The sequence below is a fragment of the Girardinichthys multiradiatus genome, chromosome X, assembly GCF_021462225.1.
Source record: "Girardinichthys multiradiatus isolate DD_20200921_A chromosome X, DD_fGirMul_XY1, whole genome shotgun sequence".
Lineage (NCBI taxonomy): Eukaryota > Metazoa > Chordata > Actinopteri > Cyprinodontiformes > Goodeidae > Girardinichthys > Girardinichthys multiradiatus.
The window spans coordinates 1,986,064-2,009,543 of NC_061817.1; the positions used below are offsets into that span (position 1 = coordinate 1,986,064).

The 23,480-nt window shown below is 39.7% G+C and overlaps 1 protein-coding gene across 1 annotated transcript; it reads left to right on the top strand.

Annotated features, from left to right (window-relative positions):
• Positions 1 to 282: 282 nt before the first annotated feature.
• LOC124863411 (periplakin-like) lies at positions 283 to 22,086 on the top strand. The gene is made up of 22 exons (XM_047357774.1): positions 283 to 490; positions 4,932 to 5,028; positions 6,543 to 6,697; positions 6,845 to 6,965; positions 8,222 to 8,347; positions 9,292 to 9,333; positions 9,437 to 9,598; positions 9,686 to 9,793; positions 10,520 to 10,615; positions 10,706 to 10,828; positions 10,918 to 11,064; positions 14,737 to 14,888; positions 14,980 to 15,089; positions 16,113 to 16,270; positions 16,351 to 16,529; positions 16,692 to 16,830; positions 17,367 to 17,560; positions 17,651 to 17,801; positions 17,903 to 17,986; positions 18,084 to 18,200; positions 18,864 to 18,956; positions 19,043 to 22,086. The coding sequence occupies exons 1-22, from the start codon at positions 426 to 428 to the stop codon at positions 21,713 to 21,715; spliced, it is 5,292 nt and encodes a 1,763-aa protein (XP_047213730.1). The 5' UTR covers positions 283 to 425; the 3' UTR covers positions 21,716 to 22,086.
• The last annotated feature ends 1,394 nt before the right edge of the window (positions 22,087 to 23,480 follow it).

Consider the following 23,480-nt stretch of genomic DNA (forward strand, 5'->3'; position numbering starts at 1 on the left):
TTTCCTTATTATGGTAGCAACATATGGTGCGTTTAATGTCAGTCAGAAAATAAAATCACCAGGTCGCTCAGATTTTCTCATACAGTAACATAAACTGTGCGCGCCGGAGTGGGAACTCCCAGCGGAGGGCGGGGCGTCCCTCTGTGGCCCCGCCCATCCGTGCTGGTTGCCAGGTGGACAGAGTGGGCGTGTGAACACTAAAGTGACTTTTACAGGTGATGAGTTATTTACTGCGTGCGCAGTGACAGCAGGAGGGGGCAGGCTGACAATCTGAGGACATTTTTCTCTCACACAGCTTCCACAGCCATAGCAGCGGGTAGGATCAGAGCAAGCAGAGCACACTCACACCCAGCTGAGGTCCACCTGTCCTGCTGCTTTTCACGGCTTACTTATCAGAGGAAGGGACTGACCGGTGACCCGCCACCATGTTTAAGGGTAAAAGCAAGAAGACCGCATCTATAACTCCTGCTTCTACGCAGCAAAAAACAACGTAAGTGTTTTAACTTTGTGTAGAAACTGTTTCGTGTTTCAGCGGCAGCCTCCCAGCGGAAAATGCGGTGACCTTGGGTCCTTTACGTCGTCACTTTTTCTTCGTGTTACATTGAAACTTTTACAATGCACAGCTCTCCGCAATGGGGATTAATAGAGTGAAAACATAAAAATGGCATAAAATCAATTAAAATGACGCAGTTATTATTGTATCAAGTAGTATGGACGGGTTGGACTGGATGTCCTGAGCCAGGCGTACCTTCTCAGGAACGGTCTCCTGTCATTTCGGTCAAACAGATCTCTAGAGACAGTTGTAACTGTGCGATGTTTTCTGTATCTATTCAGCTGTATGCCTGAGGTCTTCATTCAACCACATCTGGTCGTCATAATGTTGGATTTGGACGGAATTCAGAGAAATCAGTTTCACATCTTGTGCTTTAACTGCAGCGCGGGTGTGGCTGATAAGCTGGGTCATAAAGTTGTACCAACAGGTTTGATAAGTATTCAGCTGTCCTCCTTAGAAAGACTGTGACAAGATTTTCTTGCTGCCCCTCCTATAATATTGCTGCACCTGTAGGCCAAAGCCCATCTCTTGTAGTTGTTACCAGCTTTAGATTTTCCACATATTATCTCTGCTTGGTCAGGAAACTTTGTTAGACAGAACCAGTCATGGTGTATGGGGCCCAGAGCAGAGTTTGATTATTTGGGGGGCCGTCACTGACCAACCACCACTGCATCACTAACATATATTTAGAATTTAGCAAACTTGATCAGCCGCATTTTGTGCTTTAAAATTACTGTGTCTAGGTAACTGTTGAGCCACAGAAGATTTACTGTACAATAGAATGTAAACACTTTATATTTATTTAATAAATGAACGTTCATTTGTAAATGAATTGTGCAGATAAGTTTTTTTCATATTGATTTGGTCTTTCAATACAAACTCAGAGGAGTCCGGAAGTCAGGGTTATCACACAAGTTCTATCAAAATCTGGTTATAATTAGAGATGCACCGATCAGGTTTTCCTGGCCGATACCAATTTCTCCTTTTCTTTAAGGTTTGACCTGCTTTTTCCAGGTTAGTTGTTTACTGACTACTATAACACATAAAAAACATACATACAAATAGAAGTAGTATTAATGAATGCAATAGAAATTGAAGGAATTGCTACTCCCATTTAGGAATGTAACCTTTGTGATTTTTATTAAACTCAAAATATTGCTTTTGTATTTTTTGTATGTTTTTATTTATGTGAAGAAATTTCTTGATCGGTTTCTAGATCAGTTTCTCTGGCATCATTTCTGGGAGATCTGTGTTTTGATGTATTTAATAACAGCAAAAAGAATCCACTTTTTTCAGGGTTTTTTCAGTTTAGTGAACTGAACTGCAGTTTTTGGACACTCAGTTATCTGGTTTGGGGTGTGTTCCCCTCTCTGCCAGCCTATGTGTTGACCTGTCATTAAAACCTGGAATTTCTTACTGGCCCTGCAGCATTGTGTTGTGTATAGCAGTGACTTCGTTCATGAAAATCCACTGATTTCTTAGAATGTTTCCAAAAAGGGATGATTTTCCCACCCTGTTGGTGGGGTGAAATCTTTTCTGCTGTTATGGCCAACTCCAACAACCTGAAAACCACCCACAGCCAGTGAAGAACTACTAATACAGCTCCATCCTATTTGGTTTTTCATGCAGTCTTGCTTGTTGAGGTTTTATTATGGGTTAGATTACAGTTTGCTGTATACCCAGTCCAAGATGATGATGCAACCATAAGAATATCTTTAACTGAAAGAATTACAGAAAGCTACAAAGTCACAACATCCAAAGACAAAAAGCACCACAGAGAATGTAATTTTCTTGTTTCGCCTTCCTCGCTCTTAGTGTCAAAACGTGTCCAAGTCCAGACTGCTATCAAAGCCGGCCTTGGAGGTGGAGCATTATTCAGCCTGTGCTGCGATGCTCAGTGACAGCAGCAGTGGGCCGACACACCCTCTATGACCTAATCCTGGAGCGTTCTGGTTCTAATTTGAACCTTTCCTCTGGTCAAACATGCAACATGTCTTTCTCAATCTAAGGCATCAGTGCAAATTCCTTCTCAGAACCAAGATGATCACAACATTGCATCAGAGCCAGGGAACCCGCATAGAAAGTTTGAAGCATGGATTATGTGGCGGAACTGGTATCACTTTGCTGCTTGAAGTCAAGTGGTGGCGAGTCACAGGAGAATTTCATTCAGAGCAGAGGTCAGTGATTGGACCCTACTAAAACAAGCAGATGGTGCTTCGGACCAGGGCTGGCTCATTACAGCATGTTCTAAACAAAGGGCATCATCTCTGCTTTAAAGATGTTGTTGTTTAACAACAGTTGAGCAGAAATACTCAGATCATGCCAGGACAAAGCCATGGCAGCTGTTATTTGTGCATTTTCCAGTTGGATGACTTTCTTTATCTCCTTCAAACAGAGAGCTTTAGGTATGGATCTACATATATATTGACTTAGGAGGTCTCTAAAAAAATGTGCTGTTTGATAGTGCCAGTTAGATCAGAACGCGGTGGTTACTGTAGCCTTGTTTTATGGAGACTTTAGTCCCCCCTGAGGGAACGTTTCATTCAAATGGGCCTAAAATAGGAACTCTGCCAGGGGCTTCTGCAGAACTCGATAGTGGATGCCAGTTCTAACTTGCTCTTTAAGCATTTTGACCACTTGCTGTGGAGATACACGGTACGCTGTTAATACTGCAGGTGTTATATAACCTGTGTGCAAAAAGTGAGTGTGTGATGGTAGGTGTTGGATGTGTGCAGACAGACTCCCTCTGCGATCTATCACTGGCATTTTCAGTTTCCTCTCAAACTCCAGACCTGTTGTTGCTTGTATTTTGATTACTTCTATCTGTAATATGGAAGACAGTGTTTCATTAACATAAGTAGAAGTTAATACAAAACGAAAACTCAAAAAATAACAAGCCGAGGCTGTTTAGAACTCACACAGACATTGCAGACAGAAGAAGAAATTTACATATATTCCCACTCTGCTGAAACTGACTCTTTATTGCTGTAGTGTAATAAGACATGTTGAGCATTACCCAAGCTATAACTCCTTCCAATGAAAGGACATAAGTAGCACAAGCAGAAATGACAGCAAACGTGCCTCAGCTGTATTCTTACTGTGCGTAGCAGTGACAGAAACCACTCAGAACCTGCGTCTGCTTTAGTGAACACAGTCTGTAATACAGACTGTGTTCACTAAAGCATTGGAGATTACTTATGTACATACTGAGGTCAGCAGATATTTCACCAATGATCACGTTAGATTTTGAGAAAACTAAACTTGTCAGTTATCTCTGAGGACCAGACAGAAGGTACACACCACTACTGGTTCAGAAGGACCAAAAAAAAACAGGCACTCTGAATAAAAATTGAAGTGCTCTCTGGTGGACAAACAGTGTAATTTCCTGGATTGATCAGTTCAGATTAGCCACTAAAATTAAACATTTTACTATACAGTCACTTTACAAATGACCTGAGACAGTAACAACAGGGTTCATTTATTTCCTATTCCATTCTAATAAGGAAATCTGGAAATCAAGTCTGGAAATATGACATACATTTTTTTAGGAGGAACAATGTAATAAAGGTGATGTTGCAGGAACTGAGTTCAACTGTTTACTTTATAGCAACATGTAAACCTGCATTTAGGCGTTGAGGAACATAGTTATTCAGTGGTTGTCATAGCGACTGGATGAGATGTGTCTGATGGATGGAATGAGGCAGAAACCTGCCAGGCCAGTTTGCCTTTCGTTAAAGAAAAGATGTCAGCCTAACATTAAATCGGTCTTTATTAAATCTAATTTCAGCATGATCAAATCTTATTTTAGTTATAGGCAGAGCCAACTGAAAATGATCTGAGGCCCTAAGCAGGATCTACTCTGGTGAATCACTTCCAGTTAAACCCATCAACCACCAGCAACCACAGAACTAATAATATCTCTTTAAAACACTCTCCAAGCTTGTTTGTGTGCTTTCCATTTAACACACCAGCATTTCATGCTTTATTGATAGGACAACATTAAATGAAATAAATTGTTTTCTTCACATTCTTTTTCATTTTCTATTTTTATACTTTTTATTATATACATACTGTGTTAAACATTGTAAATGATGCAGTTTGCTCTATTTGCTCTCATAAACAACTGTGATGAAATGTTTCTGCTTCTGGGATTCAATAAATGATGAAATCTAGAGTTGGAAGGAAGAGACCAGTTTAATCAGTTATGATTACAAGCATACATAGAAACGATCATAGATCAATCTGTCAATCGGTAAAGTGTGCATACAATGAGATCCCAGCACAGCACAAACAGCTATTCGTTTTTACAGGGGCATCAATCAGGCGGTTTTCCATCTCTACATAACTCATACCTCATGTGTCTGTTTGTCCTCAACAGTACCACAACGGAACTTGCTGCTCTTATTGAGAAGCTGCAGAAGAGTGCTGATAAGGTGGAGAAAAACATCTACGATATTGAACAGAACCTCAACAAGGTACATTTCTTAAATGTGTATCAACAATGGATGTTTCTATATGTTGCACATTTAGTTTACCTGTAAAACATCTTGTTCAACTGTTCGAGGCATTTGCTTTAGAAGGAGTCCAACCACCAGGGGTTTGAAGGCTGGAGGAGGGGCAGGTCACCCAGGGGGCAATTCAATAATATTTAATAATAATAATAATTCATAGTAGAGGAGAAGTCCAGTGATATTTGATCAGCTCACAGTCTGGCTGAAAACTGGGGTTTATAAAGAACGATGTGCTGTTTTCTGAAGCTGGTCTTCAACCCAGATAATTGGTTAAAAGTTCAAGCCAATATTTGATCAAATCTAGTGAACCCATGACTCGACACAATTAGTCAAGCTGTGCGGTAAATTAAAGAACCCAACACATCGCCATCCCAACTCTTGAGTTACCACTGTTGAACCAATATTTAGTGAAACTAATCCAACGTATGACCCGATGGCTTTTACCCAGCAGCTGAGTTATGAAAATAACCCAGCATTTTTAGTGTTTAACGCAGGTTAAATTTACCCAAATGCTAAAGAGCTTGTTTTGTTTTTAACAGCAACAGTTTACTAATCTATAAGCAGCTCATTTCAGTGAACCAGAGCACTCTGCAAGGAGCAGTCCAATTTTAGCTCTGAACGTCCTAGTCAAAGGCCTTTCCTTAAGTACACAGGTACAGCTCACCTCTTTCAGGTATTACACAGACCACATGACCACAAACCTGAATACCTGTTTGGCCCACATCTGAACACACTGGTATCAGGTCCGTTCACATACAGAAACCCCTGCATCCCCATGAATGTCTTGGGACGTCAATCATTATCTACTATTCAACTTGCAGCCAGTCAGTAATGGTAAGGAACACTAGCTGGATTTACCAAGCAGTCAGATATGCCCTCTGGATTTTATAAACTGATATTACAGCTAAAAACAAACGCAATTGAAATGATCCCAAACCAGTTTCTAATAAAGTTTCTTTTATAAATATCAAGCAGAGCATTATAGCGTTAGCCGTAATGCTCTGCTTATGAAAGTACACATGTTGGGCTTCTACATGGCACTCAGAGAAGAAGTCCGAGTGCTAATCTGCCGGACAGAACACGGTTAAAAAAGAAAAGGAAAAAAAAAACATGTAAAAAAACAAAACTGTCAAAAACAGTTGAGAGTCAAGCAGACCAGTGATTGGTATAACAATTATGGAAGGAGCAGAAACATCTAGAGAAACATCAAGAGTTGATCTGAAAAATATTCAGGCAGTTTCCTGATGGTTAGTAAGAATGGAGAGTGAAGGCCAGCAGACACAGAAGATGCCTCGTACGTGACTTGATGGAGCTGTTTAGATGTCACATAATGGGTCTGCACTGTGCAACCTCTCTGCCTTTGGGCCACACTCTGTAACAACACATTCTGGGAAACTCTCATTTGCAAGGAGAGATACAGAGACACCCACACAGGGTGAAATGAAAGCACTAAGTCACATCTGCCACTTTTCTTGCAGGATGTGAGTAAGATCAACGATGGCAAGCAGCCTTTGTATCGGGAGGATACTAACAAGAGAATCCTTAATTCTGTGGAGCTGCTTGATAGCCTGGATGAGGACGTTCGCAACACCAAGCGCCTCCAGCATCCACAGGCTGAGATGATAGAACAAGAGTGAGTCCTCCTTACTGTTTGGGTTTCATCTAATATTTACAGCAGCACTATGTCATGCTCCTGATACTGATTTTATTTAACAGTGTTTATCATTGCCTAGAGTGCTCTGAATGTTAGTGACACCTTTTTGTCTTATCTGATGTTTAGCATGTTTCAGCTGCGAGAGAGAGTGAATAAGCTGAAGGAGGAGCATGATCGGATCTACCACCTGAGCCGCACTGAGGGGATGCCCAGCGTTAACTGGGGCAACATAATGGAAGACAAAATGGTGAGACATTCATTGGGGAAGCATAATATATTACCACCTCCTGCATTAATATTCAGAATGTTGGCCGGCAATGTAGAAAAAGAAAAAACACATTCATCTGCTTTATTTCTACACTGGATTCATGAAGCAGTTAGCACTAAATACATGCAGGAGCAGTCCTGCCCGTCAAGCCCAGCAATCAGCTACAAACACAGTGATGCAAAAGAGATGGAGAAAAGGTTTATCCTCTCTATCTTTGGGTTGATTAACCCTCCTGGAGTACTTTAGTATTTCTACTATATTTTTACTTTGTGTTTTTAAATTTTAGTTTATTCTAACTTTGGCTGGTTTGAAATAAATGACAAAACCTTTGGCCAGATTGTGTTTGGGCTAATTTATCTGGATTTGTTTTTCCAAGTCTTTGCTATGCCTTTCAGGCTAAATGGAGCAATTCAAATAATGCATTCAAAATGCATAATTTGAATATACTATGACTGCAAAGTGATTTGCATTGTTAATTTTGTTTTCATTCCCTGGTGTTGAACACTTCTCAAAAATAAATGTTATTCCATTGGTTTCCCAGTAGGAAACAAAAAAAATTTTTTGTTTCCTACTGGGAAAAAAAATGTTTTTTTGTTGTGTTTTGTTTTTTACATGTACTATGACTTTACTAGTTTGTATTAGTTTTTTTTCCCTCAAAAGAGAAATCCCCCCAAAATCAGCAGAACTGAAACAGAATTTAGCAGGTTAAAAACAGGATTAGTGGTTATGTATGGTGTGGACTAAAGTAAATAATTGTGACTATTAAAACCATAGATACTGTTTCTTTGGCAGTCTTTAATAGAGCTTTTTTTTAATAAAGCGGTTTTCTAGTCCCTCTGACCACTCAAAGCGCTTTACACTAGGGCCACACTCACCTAGCTGCAGCTTCATCGCTCACATATTCACACAACAATCCACAGAATTGGTAGATAACCAGGGGTTAAATGCCTTGCCCAAGGTGACATGTGGTGGAGGAAGTTGGAATTAAACTCCCAACATTTATTTTGCAAGACTGAGAATGAACCAAAACTGTTCTGAACTTGAAAATGGTTTGCATTTAACTTGAGTATTTTTCAGGTCTAGATAGGTATGAAACAACTGTTTGGATGAATATTTGACTTTTAATACATGAAAATGTGTAGGAGCTCTGTTTTAGTCGTAGCCAGACCAAGTTCCTTCCAAACTGACAAGTGGTGGAAAAGCCTAATAAGCCTCCTGTTTGTGTCTGCGCTCAGGAAAACCTGAACAACAAGGGCTACGGCCAGGATCTGTCCACTGTGGAGAGTGAGGTGGAGGAACACAATATCTTCCACAGCGAGGTGGAGGCTCTGGCTCCCCACATTTCTATTGGTGGAGACAAGGTAGGAGCAAAGGAACAGGAAGGATCAGTTATGCAGTGCTTTGCAAAAGTATTCACACCCTTGGTCGCTTCACAACCTGGAACTAAAATGGATTGTTTGAGAGTTTGCACCATCTCATTTACAGAACATACCAACTAACCCCACACCTTTAAAGTTTGTTCTTTGTAGAGTCACCTTTTGCAGCAATAAGAACTGCATGTTGCTTTGGATAAGTGTCTATGAGCTTGCCACTGGGATTTTTGCCCATTTAGAGTGGGGGAAGTGGATATCGAGGAAATAAAACTCTGCAGGTCCCAAACGATAAAGGAGGTTTGGCTCCTTTATCGTTTGGTGAAAGGGGCACCATGACAGCTAACGCGTTAAACTTAAAAAAAACAACCTTTGGGCTTTTCAAAAACACAATCATAAAAGGAAGAAGATGAAAAGCAAAAATGAGACAGTGGTGAGTCAACTACTCTTAACTGTTTGCCTAAGAACCTTGACTTGATAAAAGCCAAACGTTAGCAATGTTAGCTTGTGGGCTCATCTTGTTAAAAGCAACAACATAACACTGACACCTACTGTTAGAAAGTGGAATAGCACTTCATTGGCAATACACTAGTTAGTACATAATCATTTGTCCCTTTTACAGAACTTTAGCACAAGATATAGGCTATTATTAGTGTGGTGGGTGACCCTATTTTTATAATAAATGTATATTATAAACCTAAAAGCTGTCACACAAATATTATCAAACAGTTTAATGGTGCATTTGGACTAACATGTGCAACATATGAACATTTCAATAAAAGATACGTTACAAAAAATGGTCAATTTTATTTAGGTTTTATTGTGTATTATGTGTAACATGCAACAGTTGTAAGTTTTTAATCAATGTTCACATCTGTCTGGCATGACAACACCTTCTCGTCTTTGTATTAATATCACTCGGTGTGATTGTGTAGGAATACATCAACGGCCTCCAGATGAAGTACAGCAAACTGCTGGTAAGAAATCCACACAAACACATGCTGGTGTCAAACCACATTCATTCATACATGAAATAACATTTTCTTTAGGATTTCAACAGTTTTTCTTTCTCTAACCAAGGCCAGCTCTAGTGCTCGTCAGCGCTACCTGGTGACCCTGCGGGACTACATGCAGCGTTGCACTAATGATCTGTTTTGGATGGACCAGCAAGCGGAGGAGAGGTTTAACTATGACTGGAGTGACACCAACCTGGACTATCCTGCCCGACAGAGGCAGTATGAGGTAGCTGGAGGGACAGACCCACACTGTACCTCTAAACATGAGATGCCAGAGGGTTGTACATGAATCCAATTTATCTCACCCCAACAGAACTTTATCAGTAAATGTCTGGAGGCCAAGGAGGCTACCATCACCAAGCTGAATGACGATGGAAAGAGTCTGATTGCAGCACAACACCCAGGGAATAATGTCATAGAGGTACGCTATAAAAAAAAATTTCACAGGAGATTCAGTTTTGACGTTGAAAGTTTGTAAATGTAATATTTGATAAAAGTGAAGTGAATATCTATTTGGATAACAATTCCCAAACATTTAAATTAGAATTTGATGAAAAATGTTGGTCGATTTTATTCTCCTTCATGGTATGAGGTGAGGATTCAGTAAGGATGATGTGGTTTTATGGGTTGTGTTGTTGTTAAATATTAGTAAAGAATTGTTATTAGACTTTTGGTCATAATGTTTCTTTAGTGGAGCAAGAATTTTAATTTGAATCCTTCCTTAACTAACTTGGCAACAGATAGCAAGCTGATCCTGTTAACACTGAGGCTGACATTGTTAGTTTATTACTATTTTATACTTTGATCACAAACCAATTCAAACTTTTATTTCTTTCTAACATGTAAGGATAAATCAAATGACTAAAATGATCGTAATAACTAATTAGAAATTAAGTAATTTAGCTGCTATGTTTCTTACTCAGAAATATTGATTAAAACTTACCTAAATAGAATGTATGCGAATTCCTGCACCAGATTTATAGATAGTTTATCTAATAGTTGGTGAGTATTTGAAGAGAAAAGGCTGATGCTGTAGGCTGATTAAACAAGTTTAATAAGACTTCTGTTAACTTTTTGTGGTCAGAATGTTTTGTTTCTGACATGATTTCGTCTTTCCTCATCAATAATTCACACCTGATGTTGTCAGGCACATATGGAGGCAGTCCACGCTGACTGGAAAGAGTACCTCAACCTGCTCATCTGTGAGGAAAACCATCTAAAGCAAATGGATGAATATCACAAGGTCAGGCAGGGAGGACAGGTGACTTTTAAACCAAGAGAGGAAAACAGCTGGAGCTAATTCGTGATTGTGTTGGCATCTGTTCATGTGCAGTTTCACAAGGAAGCCCGCGACACACAGGACCTGCTGAAGCGGCTGGATACAGATGTCAACCAAAAGTACAACCCGGAGTTCAAAGATGTTTATCAGTTGGAGAGCCTGATCTCAGAGCTGGATGTGAGCATCATTGGAAGGACTGTTTTTTTTTTTTTTAACATTTCTGCTGTGGTAAGATGGTTATTTTCCATCTGCCTGTGTTTGAGTAGGACCAAGCCAAGGCTGTGGAGCACTTTGATGAGCGGGTCAAAGCTCTTCAGAAGCGTAGTCTTCAGGTTTTGCCTCTGAAGTACCGAAGAGAAACACCCCAGAAGCTGCTGCCCATCGAAGCTCTGTGTGAGTTTGACGCAGACGAGGTACGTAGTATCCAACTTCCTTTATAACTTGTGTTTAAATTTAAAGGTTTATGAAATGTTAACTGAGCGTGTGTAAACTGCAGTCTCACCAGCTGTCAGAGGTGTGGACTCTAGTCATTTGACTTGAAATGAAGTCAGACAGGAGTTACAAAGTTCATGACTTTACACTCGACTTGATAAAACAACAAAAGACTTATGACTTGAATTTTACACCAGTGACAAACATAAAGTGTGTTACAACGGAGCCTGAAGCACCATCCAGCCTGCTCCCCGCCTCTGACCATTTGTCAGTATTTCTTTCCCCTGTTGCTGCAACAAGCTCACTGCATCCACCGTGTTGTTTACCTGCTTTTCTTTTGCGTCCCACGATGACAGCAGTGTTGGCGAGGTCCTGTCATATAGATAGAGAAAACCCCTTAATGTCATCCACAAAGTCATAATGGAAATTATTTTTTTCTTTAAACACTCAAAACAAAAACCTAAAACAAGCAACGTTTCAACATCCTCACTTGTCCATAGAGTCAAACAGGTGGGTGAACCACAGACAGCGTGTTCTTTGTCTTCATCATTTCAGCCTCAGATTAATAAAACATCTTTCCTGTATTTTCTGTATCTTCAACAAAAAGATTGTTTCCAAATGCAAAGTGTCAAGTAACAATATGGCTGTTAAATGAACAAAATTTATATTCATAGTGTTTTTTATGCATCAGCTAAATTTGACAAAATTAATTTGCAGCCGGTTTATTGTCACCAACCATAATTACTAGATCTAACAAAACAGAGAAATAATTTTTATATTGTTTCAATTGCTGCTCAAATTACTGGTTGATCAGAAAGCAACAGATTCCACTAAGTAAAGAACGTGGATTAAAAGCTATGGCTAGAAGGCAACAACATGAACTTCCTGTCAATTTTAACCTTAAACAAAAATAATGACTCCAAGTTATTACACCAGTTAATATCATCTTAAAGTCAAAGTACTTTTTTCTTTTTTTGCTTGCCAATTTAATCATGGAGCCTAGAAAATAATTCTGAATAGATATTTCTGCGTCAGATATCAAACCTAAAAGATAACAGGCTTTTAAAGATGTTACCTCAGCAATCTGCCAACCTTACAGCGCCAACTTTAAATGGAAACATTACCAGTATTTCAATGATTCAGATTGAATAACATCCACAGATTATTATAATTTTGTTTTATTTATTATTTATTTATTTTATCTTTATTTAAGTGTTTTTTATCATGGATCAATTGATTAATTATTTTCCTAATTTCCTGGTTCTTCCCGTTTGTTTAAGTTATTTATTAGTGTGAAAAGCAACATCAGCAAAAATATTCAGATTTTCAGAAGTTCCTTTTCTCTAGCTTGTTCTTCTGTCTGAATTCAAACTGGAATATTCCAAGTCTTTACTTTGATCTTTACTTTAGTGGAAAGACTTGAGTCTTACTGGTGACTTGGAAAACAATGATTTTGTCCCACCTCTGCCACTTGAACTCCTACATCTGCTAATGAACTTCTTCACAGCAAATGTTACCACTTTGTAAAACCTGTTAAAAAGAAGAAATTCAACATTTGAGCTTCGTAAATATTGCTTGGAATATGATCTGCCTATTTTGTTCCCATTTTGGAACTTCATCCACATAAACTGGTCAACATAGAGCTTTGTTAACAGACCTCTCTTTCATCACCAACCCTCTCTGGTGATTACTCTTGTGTAATGTTACTGATACTGATTTTCATCTTTATTCTTTATAGATTAGTCTGTAAAACTTGCCTGTGTTTCTTAGAATTGTTTATGCTCTTTAGTCTTTTCCTCAGTTCTTTTACATCCAATATTATTTTTATGTGTACTGTTTTTACTTCTATTGTTTTGTCTTTTGGTTCCCCTTTTTTTACATTGTTCTCTGTTGTCTTTTTCTGTCATCTAGTTTTCTTTCCATAAACAACTCACCTCATCCCGCTTGATGTCGGGGCTTTAATCCTCACATGTTTTCCACAATCCCACTGCTTGCATAAACAACTCTCCTCACTTGGCTTTATGTTAAATAGCAGGCATGTAACTTTAGAGGTTTCCTGTATAATGTATTTAAATCCCTTCAGAACAGGGCTCAGCGATCAGGCATAACTTATTTATAAACCACTGGTGCAAAAAACAGAGATGTAGAGGAGTCAGTGGATGTTTCTGGCTTTCTTCATTGTGGATGAAGCAAAGATATTCATTTATAGACTAACCTTGATGTTGCAGCAAGTGCCCAATGATTAGGATCAAATTTGTCAAAAACATGATAAAGTGTTCTAGGATTTAGATAGAAATATAAAATTCTATGTTTTTTCTTGTCGTGTGATATTTTCTACTTCATACCATACTGGTACCCCTGGTATACAATGTCTAAAACCGTCAAATAAGTTCCCTACAATCTCATTAGCTCTTTTCAGATCATATGTGCTCAGTGTGATCCACTGAGATCATGGACCATGTGTGCTTTCAGAGCATCCAGTTAGGATTGTGGTACAGAGGGGGCGTGGCTAACACCAGCATCCTCAAGACTTACCTGAGAAATATGCAACAGATGTGTTGTTTTTTTTCAAAGACCTTTTACTGAAAAGGTGCCATTCATCTGCACTCATATTGTTCCCCAACAGGTACACAGTATCATTGGTAATGTGGGGTTCTTGCTGCATTCCATTGACCTCGTAACTTGAAATTGGGAAGTAGGAGTAACGTCAGCCCTGAGGTGATGGCGTTCTACTTTCCTGCTTTTCTGAAAGTCTAAAAAAACATGGACGCTCGTGTTCTGTATTGCTCGTATATGGCCGCTATGGCCACTGCTACAACAATTACAATGACAATAACAGTCTTCTACACTGTATTTTGTGCTTATAACCAGCGTTGAAACATTTTGTCTTATAAACACTAAAACGTAGTATGTGTACGACTGACTAAATGTTACAGAAATAATAAAGTACTGCTAAAAACTGTCAATGTAAGAAGTTTTTTTACCATTGTTGATGCGAGTGGCAGCCATCTTGAAATCCTAACTGTAGGTAGTTGGAGTCGTTCCCACTCCGTTTCTGAGTGGCATGTCTAACTTTAAGGGGCGTTCCAGGTGAAATTTACGACTGGGAACTGGGAAATTTCCATTTCCTACTACTACTGGAACAGCATCAATTTCTATCCTGGGGACAATTTGACATGTGGCTGGTGGACACTGGAATTGAACCTGCAACCTTTTGACTGATGACTACCCTTCCCACCGAGCCACAGCCATCCCAATTATTGATACCCCTAATAATCCCTTTAAAAAAAGTATAACTAATGTATTTTTCATGCATATTTGACTTTAAAGTTAATGTGTGTGACAGTCTTTTATTAGTAATCCAGGACTGTTTGTTTCCCTGGGGTATAAATGCAAATCACTGGGTGACACTGCTGACACCGAATCCTGTGAAGCCATATATCCTTCCCCTGTCTCATGTTAGGTGCGTTATGCCCAAAGTGTTCATTTGAACTGTTAGTTATTTAAGTCCAGTTCAAATATGCTGGATTTTAAAAACCCAGTTCTAAAGCCGTCCACTTGTAAGTGATTTAAGCAGGACTCCTGCTGATGCCAGCTCTGAACAGGGCCTGTGAGATCCAGATAAGGTGACTTTTGTTTTTATTCTTTGGTAGGGGCAAATCTTGCGTGGGGAAAGGTACACCCTGCTCCGGAACAATGGGGCTAAATGGGATGTGAAGGATGCGGCTGGACGTAAAATCACTGCCCCGGGCGTCTGCTTCATGATCCCACCTACTGACCCAGAGGCGGTGGCCATTTCTGACAAGTAAGTGTGTTCACTTGACTTATTAAACTTTGCCACAGGACAACAGTTTTATTCCAGGGTAGCTGAAACAACATGTATTGTGTGCCTGCAGCTTGGCTAGTCAGCAAAAAGCTCTTAAACAAAAGATGGCGTCCAGCAAAGCAACGCTACAGAAACGATATGATGTGCTGAAGAAGGAGAGTGGAGCAGGCACAGCTACAGGTACAGGAGGCATCCCCTCGTTGGAGTGTACTGTTCTTTACTCTCTGGAGCTTCATTTACATTACTGTTAGGAATGGATTACTGAAAAACTGTAGCAAATGATAAACTATTTAATCATACTAGTCTTATTGTTAAAATCTGTCACTTCATAGAAAGGTATGAAAAGAAATATATTTATTATCAATATTACAATATTCACACTTTAATTTGAATGTAATAATCTTAATGGATTTAACACTAATAAAATCAAAAATTAATATTTTAGTAATTACAGTAATAAATCTCAGTGATTCATTAAGTAAATAAAATCTAAGTACTTAAAGGAGTTTTCTGAAAGGAAATAAGAATTTTGGTTAAGATTATCTTTAGCTGATTAACTTATCTCTCTTTGAAAGTTAAACTCAAGGTTTTCACACACAATTTGTGTTCTGAACACCTGACTGAAGTCTGAGGAAAGATTTTGAAAAGTTCAGTAGAAAGTCAAACAGTTGCACTAAAGAACAAACAAATCCTGCTGGAAGAATTTGGTGAACAAAGACACGAAGTTATGGTGAATAAAACACCAGTGAATTTTACCCAGGTTGATCCAGGCTTGGTTAATTATATTGGCTTGGCTCTCTCAGTCAATCATTGTCCCTGGCTCTGCTCATGCATCTCTCAGCGCTAGCCAGCTCACAGAAATCACCCCATCGTGATGTCACCAAGGACGGACAATGGAGGAGTGTTTGGCTGGTAATGATGTGTAACAAAGCCAAGCGGCATCTATTATTCTCTCCAAACACTCTTCACTTCTAAACTTCTACATTCATATTGAGTAGCTTAAAATGTCAGAATAAAACCATTACTTTGACATTCATCTAAATAAAGAGTTTATCATAACAGCTCCCAAATGTTTGGATGGGGTTTAAACCCCAGTCTGTGGATGATAGAAGAAGTTGTGTAAGTTAAATGTCATGTTTTACTGCCTGCTAAGCTCTCACTCACTGTTCAGTGATGCTATGTGATGTGATTGTGTGGCTGCAGACAAGGAGGAACAGCAGTGCCGCCAGCTGATGGCTGGTCTCGATAAGGTGGTCAGTGACCTGGACAAACAGGAGAAAGCTATTTACACTCGAGTGCGCCCACCGCTGGAGCAGAACAGGCCACTGCAGGACAGTGCTGACCGCCTCCAGGATATGAGGGTAATGACCCCAGCTCCATTCTGTCTCCTTGTCTTGTCTTCATGCCACAGTGCTAATGCACTGAGGTTGTTTCTCTCCAGGATATTGCTGCTGCTGTCAGTAGGGTTGAACCAGAGAAGACCTCTAAAGTTGCGGAGGCAAAAACCTTCTTGACTTCAAACCCGAGGTGCACTAGCGCTCCTCAGCTTCACAGCAAGATGGATGAGGCCAACAAGAAGTACACAAAGATAGATCAGCTTCTTCAGTGTTCTCAGGAGAAGTATGTGACCTGATGTGCTCCTCCGTCGGTTTTTCTCAGGATTAGATTTGCTCCTAGCACAAATGTGCAGAATTCCTTACATTTCTAAGTTCCTAAATTGATTTCAGTCAAGTTTGATTGTTTAAACCCAGCTTGTAATTCAAATTTTCTGAATCTTTTTAGACTGAAGAATTCCAACCAGCTGGAGACATCTCTTCAGAATGGGAAGACTTTACTGTCTACCTACGAGAACAAGCTGGCCAGGGAGGAGGTTGCTCCAGCTGACATCCTCTCATTGGAGAAGATGCAGAAAGAACTTGCTGTAAGATGACTTTTGACATTTCTGAAGCAAAACAAAATCATCACAGCATGTAGCAGCAACGGCTCTGGGTCATTTCAACCATTCACTAATTTTTCCCCTAATGATTATTTTGTAAGCTTAAACAAACCATTTTGTTCCTTTGTGTGTTGTCCTGTCATAATTATCATGTTTTAGCTTCACTTACCATAAAATATGCTTCTCTGGGTTGGCCATTTTGGTGAATTAGTTAAATATTAGTGAAAAGATGAATAAAATGGTTGTTTTTAATCACATTTGTGCACTTGATCTAAATGAAGAATGAAGCATAAATAATAGATGATTATAGAACCATAACTGAGGAGTAATTAAGCAATTTTCCATGTTTTTTATTTAAAATGATGTAACTAAATGTGAACATTTAAGCAGGAAGAAAGCAAGCAGATGATATTCTAACTGCGTAAATAAAACATCCAATATGCAGATGGAGCAACAAACATGTTCATTCAGCATCACTAACAGAAACATATTGCTGTGTTTCTTTTTTCTTATCCTGGCAGGATATGGGAGCAGACCTGAGGCCCCAGAGATCAGTGATTTCAGAGACGGAGCAGAACCTGCGCTTGGCCAAAAGCAGCTGTGATACCATGGCCAACAACTTTCAGGAGCATTGTCCTGATATTGAAAGACAGGAGGCTGATGTCCAGAAACTCAGCAAGCGCTACAACAACCTCAACAGACAGATTGATTACAGGTGAGGTGGACGTCTTCCTGAAGGAAACACTGGCCATAACACCACATGCTAACAACATTTAACTAATAATATATGTTGCTGCATACAAAGGTCTCAAAGCTTGCAGAGGGCCAAGATGGCTTACAAGAATTACCAGAATGATTATGACAACCTGAACACCTGGCTGTCTCGTGTCCCAAATTATGAGCCCCGTGAAACTGATGACCCGAGACAACTGGAAGCCAAGCTGAAGAATCAGAGGGTGAGACGAGCTACAACTGGATCTGAACCTCTTATGAATATTACTGTGTAAATATGTATGAAATATGTTATATTTATACTAATATTAACTTTTTTCTACAGAACTTGCTCTCTGACATTACAAGAAAGGAATCAGACTTGAACAATATCTCCAAAAATGCCCAGCTATACCAGCAGGCCATCAAGGTGACACATTTAACTCACATTTTACCACAATGATCAGTTATAATGAAAAGAAAACAATTTAAAGTTCAGTTAATGGCCAACTCATTTCACTTTCTAGGACTATGAGAGTGAGACTGAGAAATTTAGATCCATTCTTGATCTTGAGGATGGACTTGTACCTCAGTCCTACAAGAGGAGCAGAGTGGAATCACCTGCTCTGGCAGTAAAGGCAGAGGTGAGGTTTAAAATACACGCACGCACACACACTATTTGTATGTTTACAACATTAAATGAAATCTGTCACTGGTACTGTACTGAACCAATGCCCCATGACCCTCTCCTCCGGCATGTAGTTCAGAAAATAAAAGTTGTAGAGGTGTTCTCTGATTAGCATTTAAGCCATTGCACCTAAAAATTGTTTAATCTAAAACAAAAGTTGTGTGACAATTGAAAATTGTCATGTCCGTCTGTCTGTTCTGGTACCAGTAAACTGAGGGGATAAACTGACTCAGGAATGATCATGAATCCTCCTTAAGTGAATCAAAGTCTCACAAATAGACACTTTAAACTGCAGAGAACCATCCTGTAGAATGAACCAGGTATCAGAGATAAGACCAGGCTGGTCACTATCCTCTCAAGGATGTTTTTGTAATCTTCAGAGGTTTTTGATAAATTAACAATAATTAAAAAAAAGAAAATATGAATGATTTAAATATTGTAGTTCTGTTTTCAATGGATCCGGTGACTTTTCATTGCATTAAATCAAAGAAAATTGTAAGTCCTAATGTGTGTAGATTCATACTGAATCAGTGTTGTAGCCATAATTGAACATAAATGTTTCAAATTACTTCAACTTCCTTTTTGTGCTTTGTTTGACTTTTTATTTCACTATTTGCAGGAAGCTGCTATTGAAACAAAGTTCACAGAGGTGAATGCTGTGAGCAAACAAAGGCTGCAGAATCTTGAGTTTGCCCAAAGTCTTCTTAGCCAGGTGAAACATTTTTACTCTAACATTAATTTAATATTTTCAAAACAAAACCATTAACTGAATTAATACTTATGGATATCTGTCTACAGCAACCTGAAATTCCTCTTATCCAGTCTAGCAATGTGAAATCAGTCAATGCTGCTGCCCCAGGAGGGGAGCCATGGCGAATCAGAAAGCAGCTGGAAGATGAGACTCACAGGAGAGAGCAGCTAGAAAAAGAAATTGAGACCATTCAGACTGACATTTACCTCCTGGAAGGACAAAAGCCCGAAGACACAATTGTCAAGAAGGAGCACATTAAAAAGGTAGCAGACCCACAGTTGGATGAGGAAATACACAAGGTTCACCAGAAGCTCTCGGAGGAGCGGCGCACCACCCATGTGCTGGAGAATGACCTAGAGATCCTCAAGCTGAAACTACGTGGCCTTGAGACAGAGGTCAAAGAAGGAGCACAGCAGTACACAGTCAAAGAGGTTTTGCGCATTGAAAGAGACCGTGGTCAGGAGGAGGAGGTTCGCACGCTTCGGGATGAGCTAGAAGAGCTAAGAAGACACAAGATGTTGAAAGATAATGAGCTTATTCAGATCCAAAAGCAGGTTACCCTACTAGCTGAGCAGAAAAACAGGGAACAGGAAGTAATCACTGAGGAGGAAGTGATCAAAGTCCAGAATGACCCCCAACTTGAGTCAGAGTACCGACTTCTCCTTGACAGGAAACAGAAAGAAATGGATAACAGAAAGCAGTTGGAGGATGAGCTGCAGTTCCTGCAGGAGAAGCTCAGAAGGTTAGAGAAGGAGAAAGAAATTGCTGAGGAGAAGATTTCCATCAAGGAGGTGCTTAAAGTAGAGAAAGATGTTGTCTTTGAAAGAGAGGTAGAAAACCTCAGAAGACAGTATGAGGATGAGAAGGCCAGACGAAGATCATCACAACGGGAGAAGACAGACCTCCATAGGAAAATTCAGAGCCTGGAGGAAGAGAAATCTAAGGTTGTGGTTCAGGAGAAGATGCGTGAGATTGTCCGCCCTGACCCCAAGGCTGAGAATGAAGTGGCCAACCTCCGTCTTGAAGTTGTAGAGCAACAGAGGCGCTACAGAGATGCTGATCTCCAACTGAAATCCCTGCAGGATGAGCTGACTATGCTGAGGAACAGAGGACCTCAAGTGGAAGTTAAAGAGATCATTAAAGAAGTAATCAAATACAAGACTGATCCACAGACTGAAAAAGAGCTGGAGAGACTTCGCAATGAAATTGTTGATAAAACTCACCTGACAGAGAAATCTGAGATGGAAATCCGTCAACTCCGGGATGAGATTGAAAGATGGAAGGCAACTAAACCGCAAATACAGACTAAAGAAGTGGTCAATGAAGTGTTGCAGTACCGAGAAGATCCCAAGACTAAAGAAGAGATCGAAACTTTGAAAAGGAAGCTGGCTGATGAACAGAAGAAACGTCTTGATCTTGAGAGTGAACGGTCAACTCAAGAAGAGAAGATTAGACTGAAGAAGATTGATCTGTCTCAGGTGCGAGAAAAGGTTGTTCAGCAAGAAGTGGTCAAGATGAAAGAAGATCCTGTTCTCAAGTCAGAGTGTGAGACATTCCAACAAAGCATCAACAGCGAGCAAAAACAAAGAGAGAACCTTAAATCAGAGCTCTTCCAACTGCAGAGACAGATTGCTGACCTGGACCTGCAACTGGAGGAACTAGAGCGTGAGCGCAGGGCAAGGCGTGATGCAGAGCTGGAGATCCAGAGACTTCGCATCAGACTCAATGAGTTGGAGATCCGGGACAAAGAGAACCGTGAAAAGGTGACTGTCAAACAGAAGGTTGTACTGCAGCAGGATCCCCAACAGGAGAAGGAACATTCCATCCTCAAACTACAGCTAGATGAAGAGCGACACAAGCGCACCCTGCTCGAGAAAGAATTGAACGCCCTCAGTCAGCAGCAACGTACCCTGGAGAAGATGGATGTGAAGGAAAGAGTTGTCCGCACTGAGAAAGTGCAAGTGGAGAGGGACCCAGAGGCTGAGCTTGAGATTGAGAACCTAAGGAGAACTTTAGAAGATGAGAAAAGGAGAAGGCGTGATCTTGACCAGGAGCTGTCTTTGCTCACCTCCAAGCTCTCTGATATGGAATTTGCAAACACGAAGTCTACTAAAGAACTTGACTACATCCGTGACGAAAGTAGCCAACTCCAACAAGAAAACCAAAGGCTGCAGAATGAGATCCGCAAACTTCGGTCAGAAATTGATATCACCTACAAAGAGACTCGACTTATCACTGAGTCTGCACCAAGGGAGGATGGCAGGAACTTGGAGTTGAGGCTTGACTCACTTCAGAAGGAACTAACAGATCTGAAAAGCATAACAACCCAAAAAGACAAGGAGATTGAAAAGCTTAAGAAGAACCTGGCAGCAGTGAGGATGAAGAGAGAGCAAAGGGAAAGCCACCTCCGCAGATCCATTGTTGTTATTGATCCTGATACAGGAAAGGAGATGCGACCAGAAGAGGCGTACCGTCTAGGGTTGATCGACTGGAAGATGTTTGTTAATCTGCAGAGCCAGGAGTGCGATTGGGAGGAGATCACAGTTAAAGGCCCAACTGGAGAATCCTCTGTGCTTCATGACAGAAAATCAGGGAAGAAGTTCTCCATTGATGATGCACTGCGTCTTGGGCACATCACAAATCAACAGCTTCAGCAGTACACAGACAAAAAAATAACCATTCAGGAGTTTGGTGTAATGGTGTCTGCCGCGCAAAAGTAAACCTCTCAACGGCCTCCCTGCTGTTCTCTATCTTGTCACTCTGGCATTAGGACTGCAGCTTAAATTTCCAAGCTACATTATGTATTCATTTTCTTATGCATATTCAGTTTTGTCGCACTGAATACCTGGTTTGTTAGAAGTACCGTTACAGCCACTAGTTTATCTTCAAGCTAATCAGGGTCCCCTGATTAGCTTGAAGATAAACTTTTATTTCTCTGAGTAGGTAAAAGGGTTGGTGGTTTATCTTTCATTTGATCATTGTACTGGGATTAAAATGTATCCTTTATTCATGGGGATTCCCTATGTTTATATGCTGTTCATTCATCAAACTGTGTACTCATCAAGCTTTAATAAAATTTCTTTTAATCTGAGGGTTGTGGAGGTTTTTGAGTAATATATTTGAATGATATACACTAATTTAAAACAATCAAATGAGCAACTGTCATTGAAACATTGGTCGCATTATAAAATACTTAAAAACATTAAAATAGCCACCATCTGCCGCAACCCAGTGTTTGAGAAAATGGAGCAAACAAAAGACTCGGAAGGTCCAAGAGCACTTTCTGTATTAAAATACACAGACTTGATACCAAAGAAATAATTAACCTAAATACCAGCACAAAGTTATTTTAAGTAGTACAAAAAAAACACAAATGAATTACTCTAAAACAACTACATTCACAATTCTATTATATGTGTCTGCACATATAAAATATGGCTAACTGACCTTAATGTGCTGGTTGCACCTGGCTGAAAGGAAACAAGACCCCAACAAGAAAGTTATCAGCTTAAACAATGGAAAGGGCTCAAAACCACTTTCAAGAAGGCAAAACATCATGGTGTGAGGCAAAAGATGCAGGTTGTTTCCAGCCAGCTGAAAGCATGTCCAAACAAAATGTCCAGATTCTTCAAGGGAAACAGCCAGGAAGAAATCAAAGCCTCACGACTGAACACTCATATCAAACTGTCTTGAAAATAGAAGATACAAAATAAGCTAAAAACAAATGACCAGAAACCGAAGTCAGAGTATATAAAGGAAACTGGATTAATGCTTAGAAAAGTCTTAACTACAACCAGTTAAGATTTTTTAGAAGAAAACAAGATTCTTTGGACTAAAGTGAAGCATTCATGGGCGACCAAAAAAAGTGGGATTCAGTAATGATTGCTAAACCTGCATTGACCAAGAAGATGATGCTCGAACATTTGGTGCAATCCTAATTACACACACAGATGAGTAGATGAAGATAGCAAAAACATGTCCACTGTCACTGATGGTGTGGGCTGCATGTCATGTAAAAGAACAGCACAGATGCCACAAGATATATACATTTGAACATCCGAATTTTGACATTAATCTCATTCCGTCGATCTAAAGTAGTTTTTATGATGATAAACTAATTTGTCTCCATGACAAAGCATCTGTCTACAAGCAAACACCAAAGAGCAATCAAGCCTTTCTTCAAGAAAGGGAGATCAGTCAAGTGACATTTCCAGCTAATAATCGGGATCTTAATTCATATGACCATTTAAGGTGAAACCATTATCTTAAATGCATGGAAAGGCTCAACCCTGCAAAGTTGATTGATCCATGTGAGTCTTGCAACATGACCAAATAAGAATATCACTTTTTATTTTTAAAGTCCTCAAAGAATTCAAGCTGTTAATAAATACACAATTACTTCCAAGTACTGATTAAGATGTTTGGTTTCTGATTTCAATTTTTCCACAATATGGAGTGATTGAATAGGATCAATAAGATTCAGTA

Coding starts and splice junctions, on each gene's coding strand:
- LOC124863411 (XM_047357774.1), top strand. CDS start 426: ATGTTTAAGGGTAAAAGCAAGAAGACCGCATCTATAACTCCTGCTTCT. Junction 10,829..10,917: donor GCCTGATCTCAGAGCTGGAT/GTGAGCATCATT, acceptor GTGTTTGAGTAG/GACCAAGCCAAGGCTGTGGA. Junction 14,889..14,979: donor GCGGTGGCCATTTCTGACAA/GTAAGTGTGTTC, acceptor GTGTGCCTGCAG/CTTGGCTAGTCAGCAAAAAG.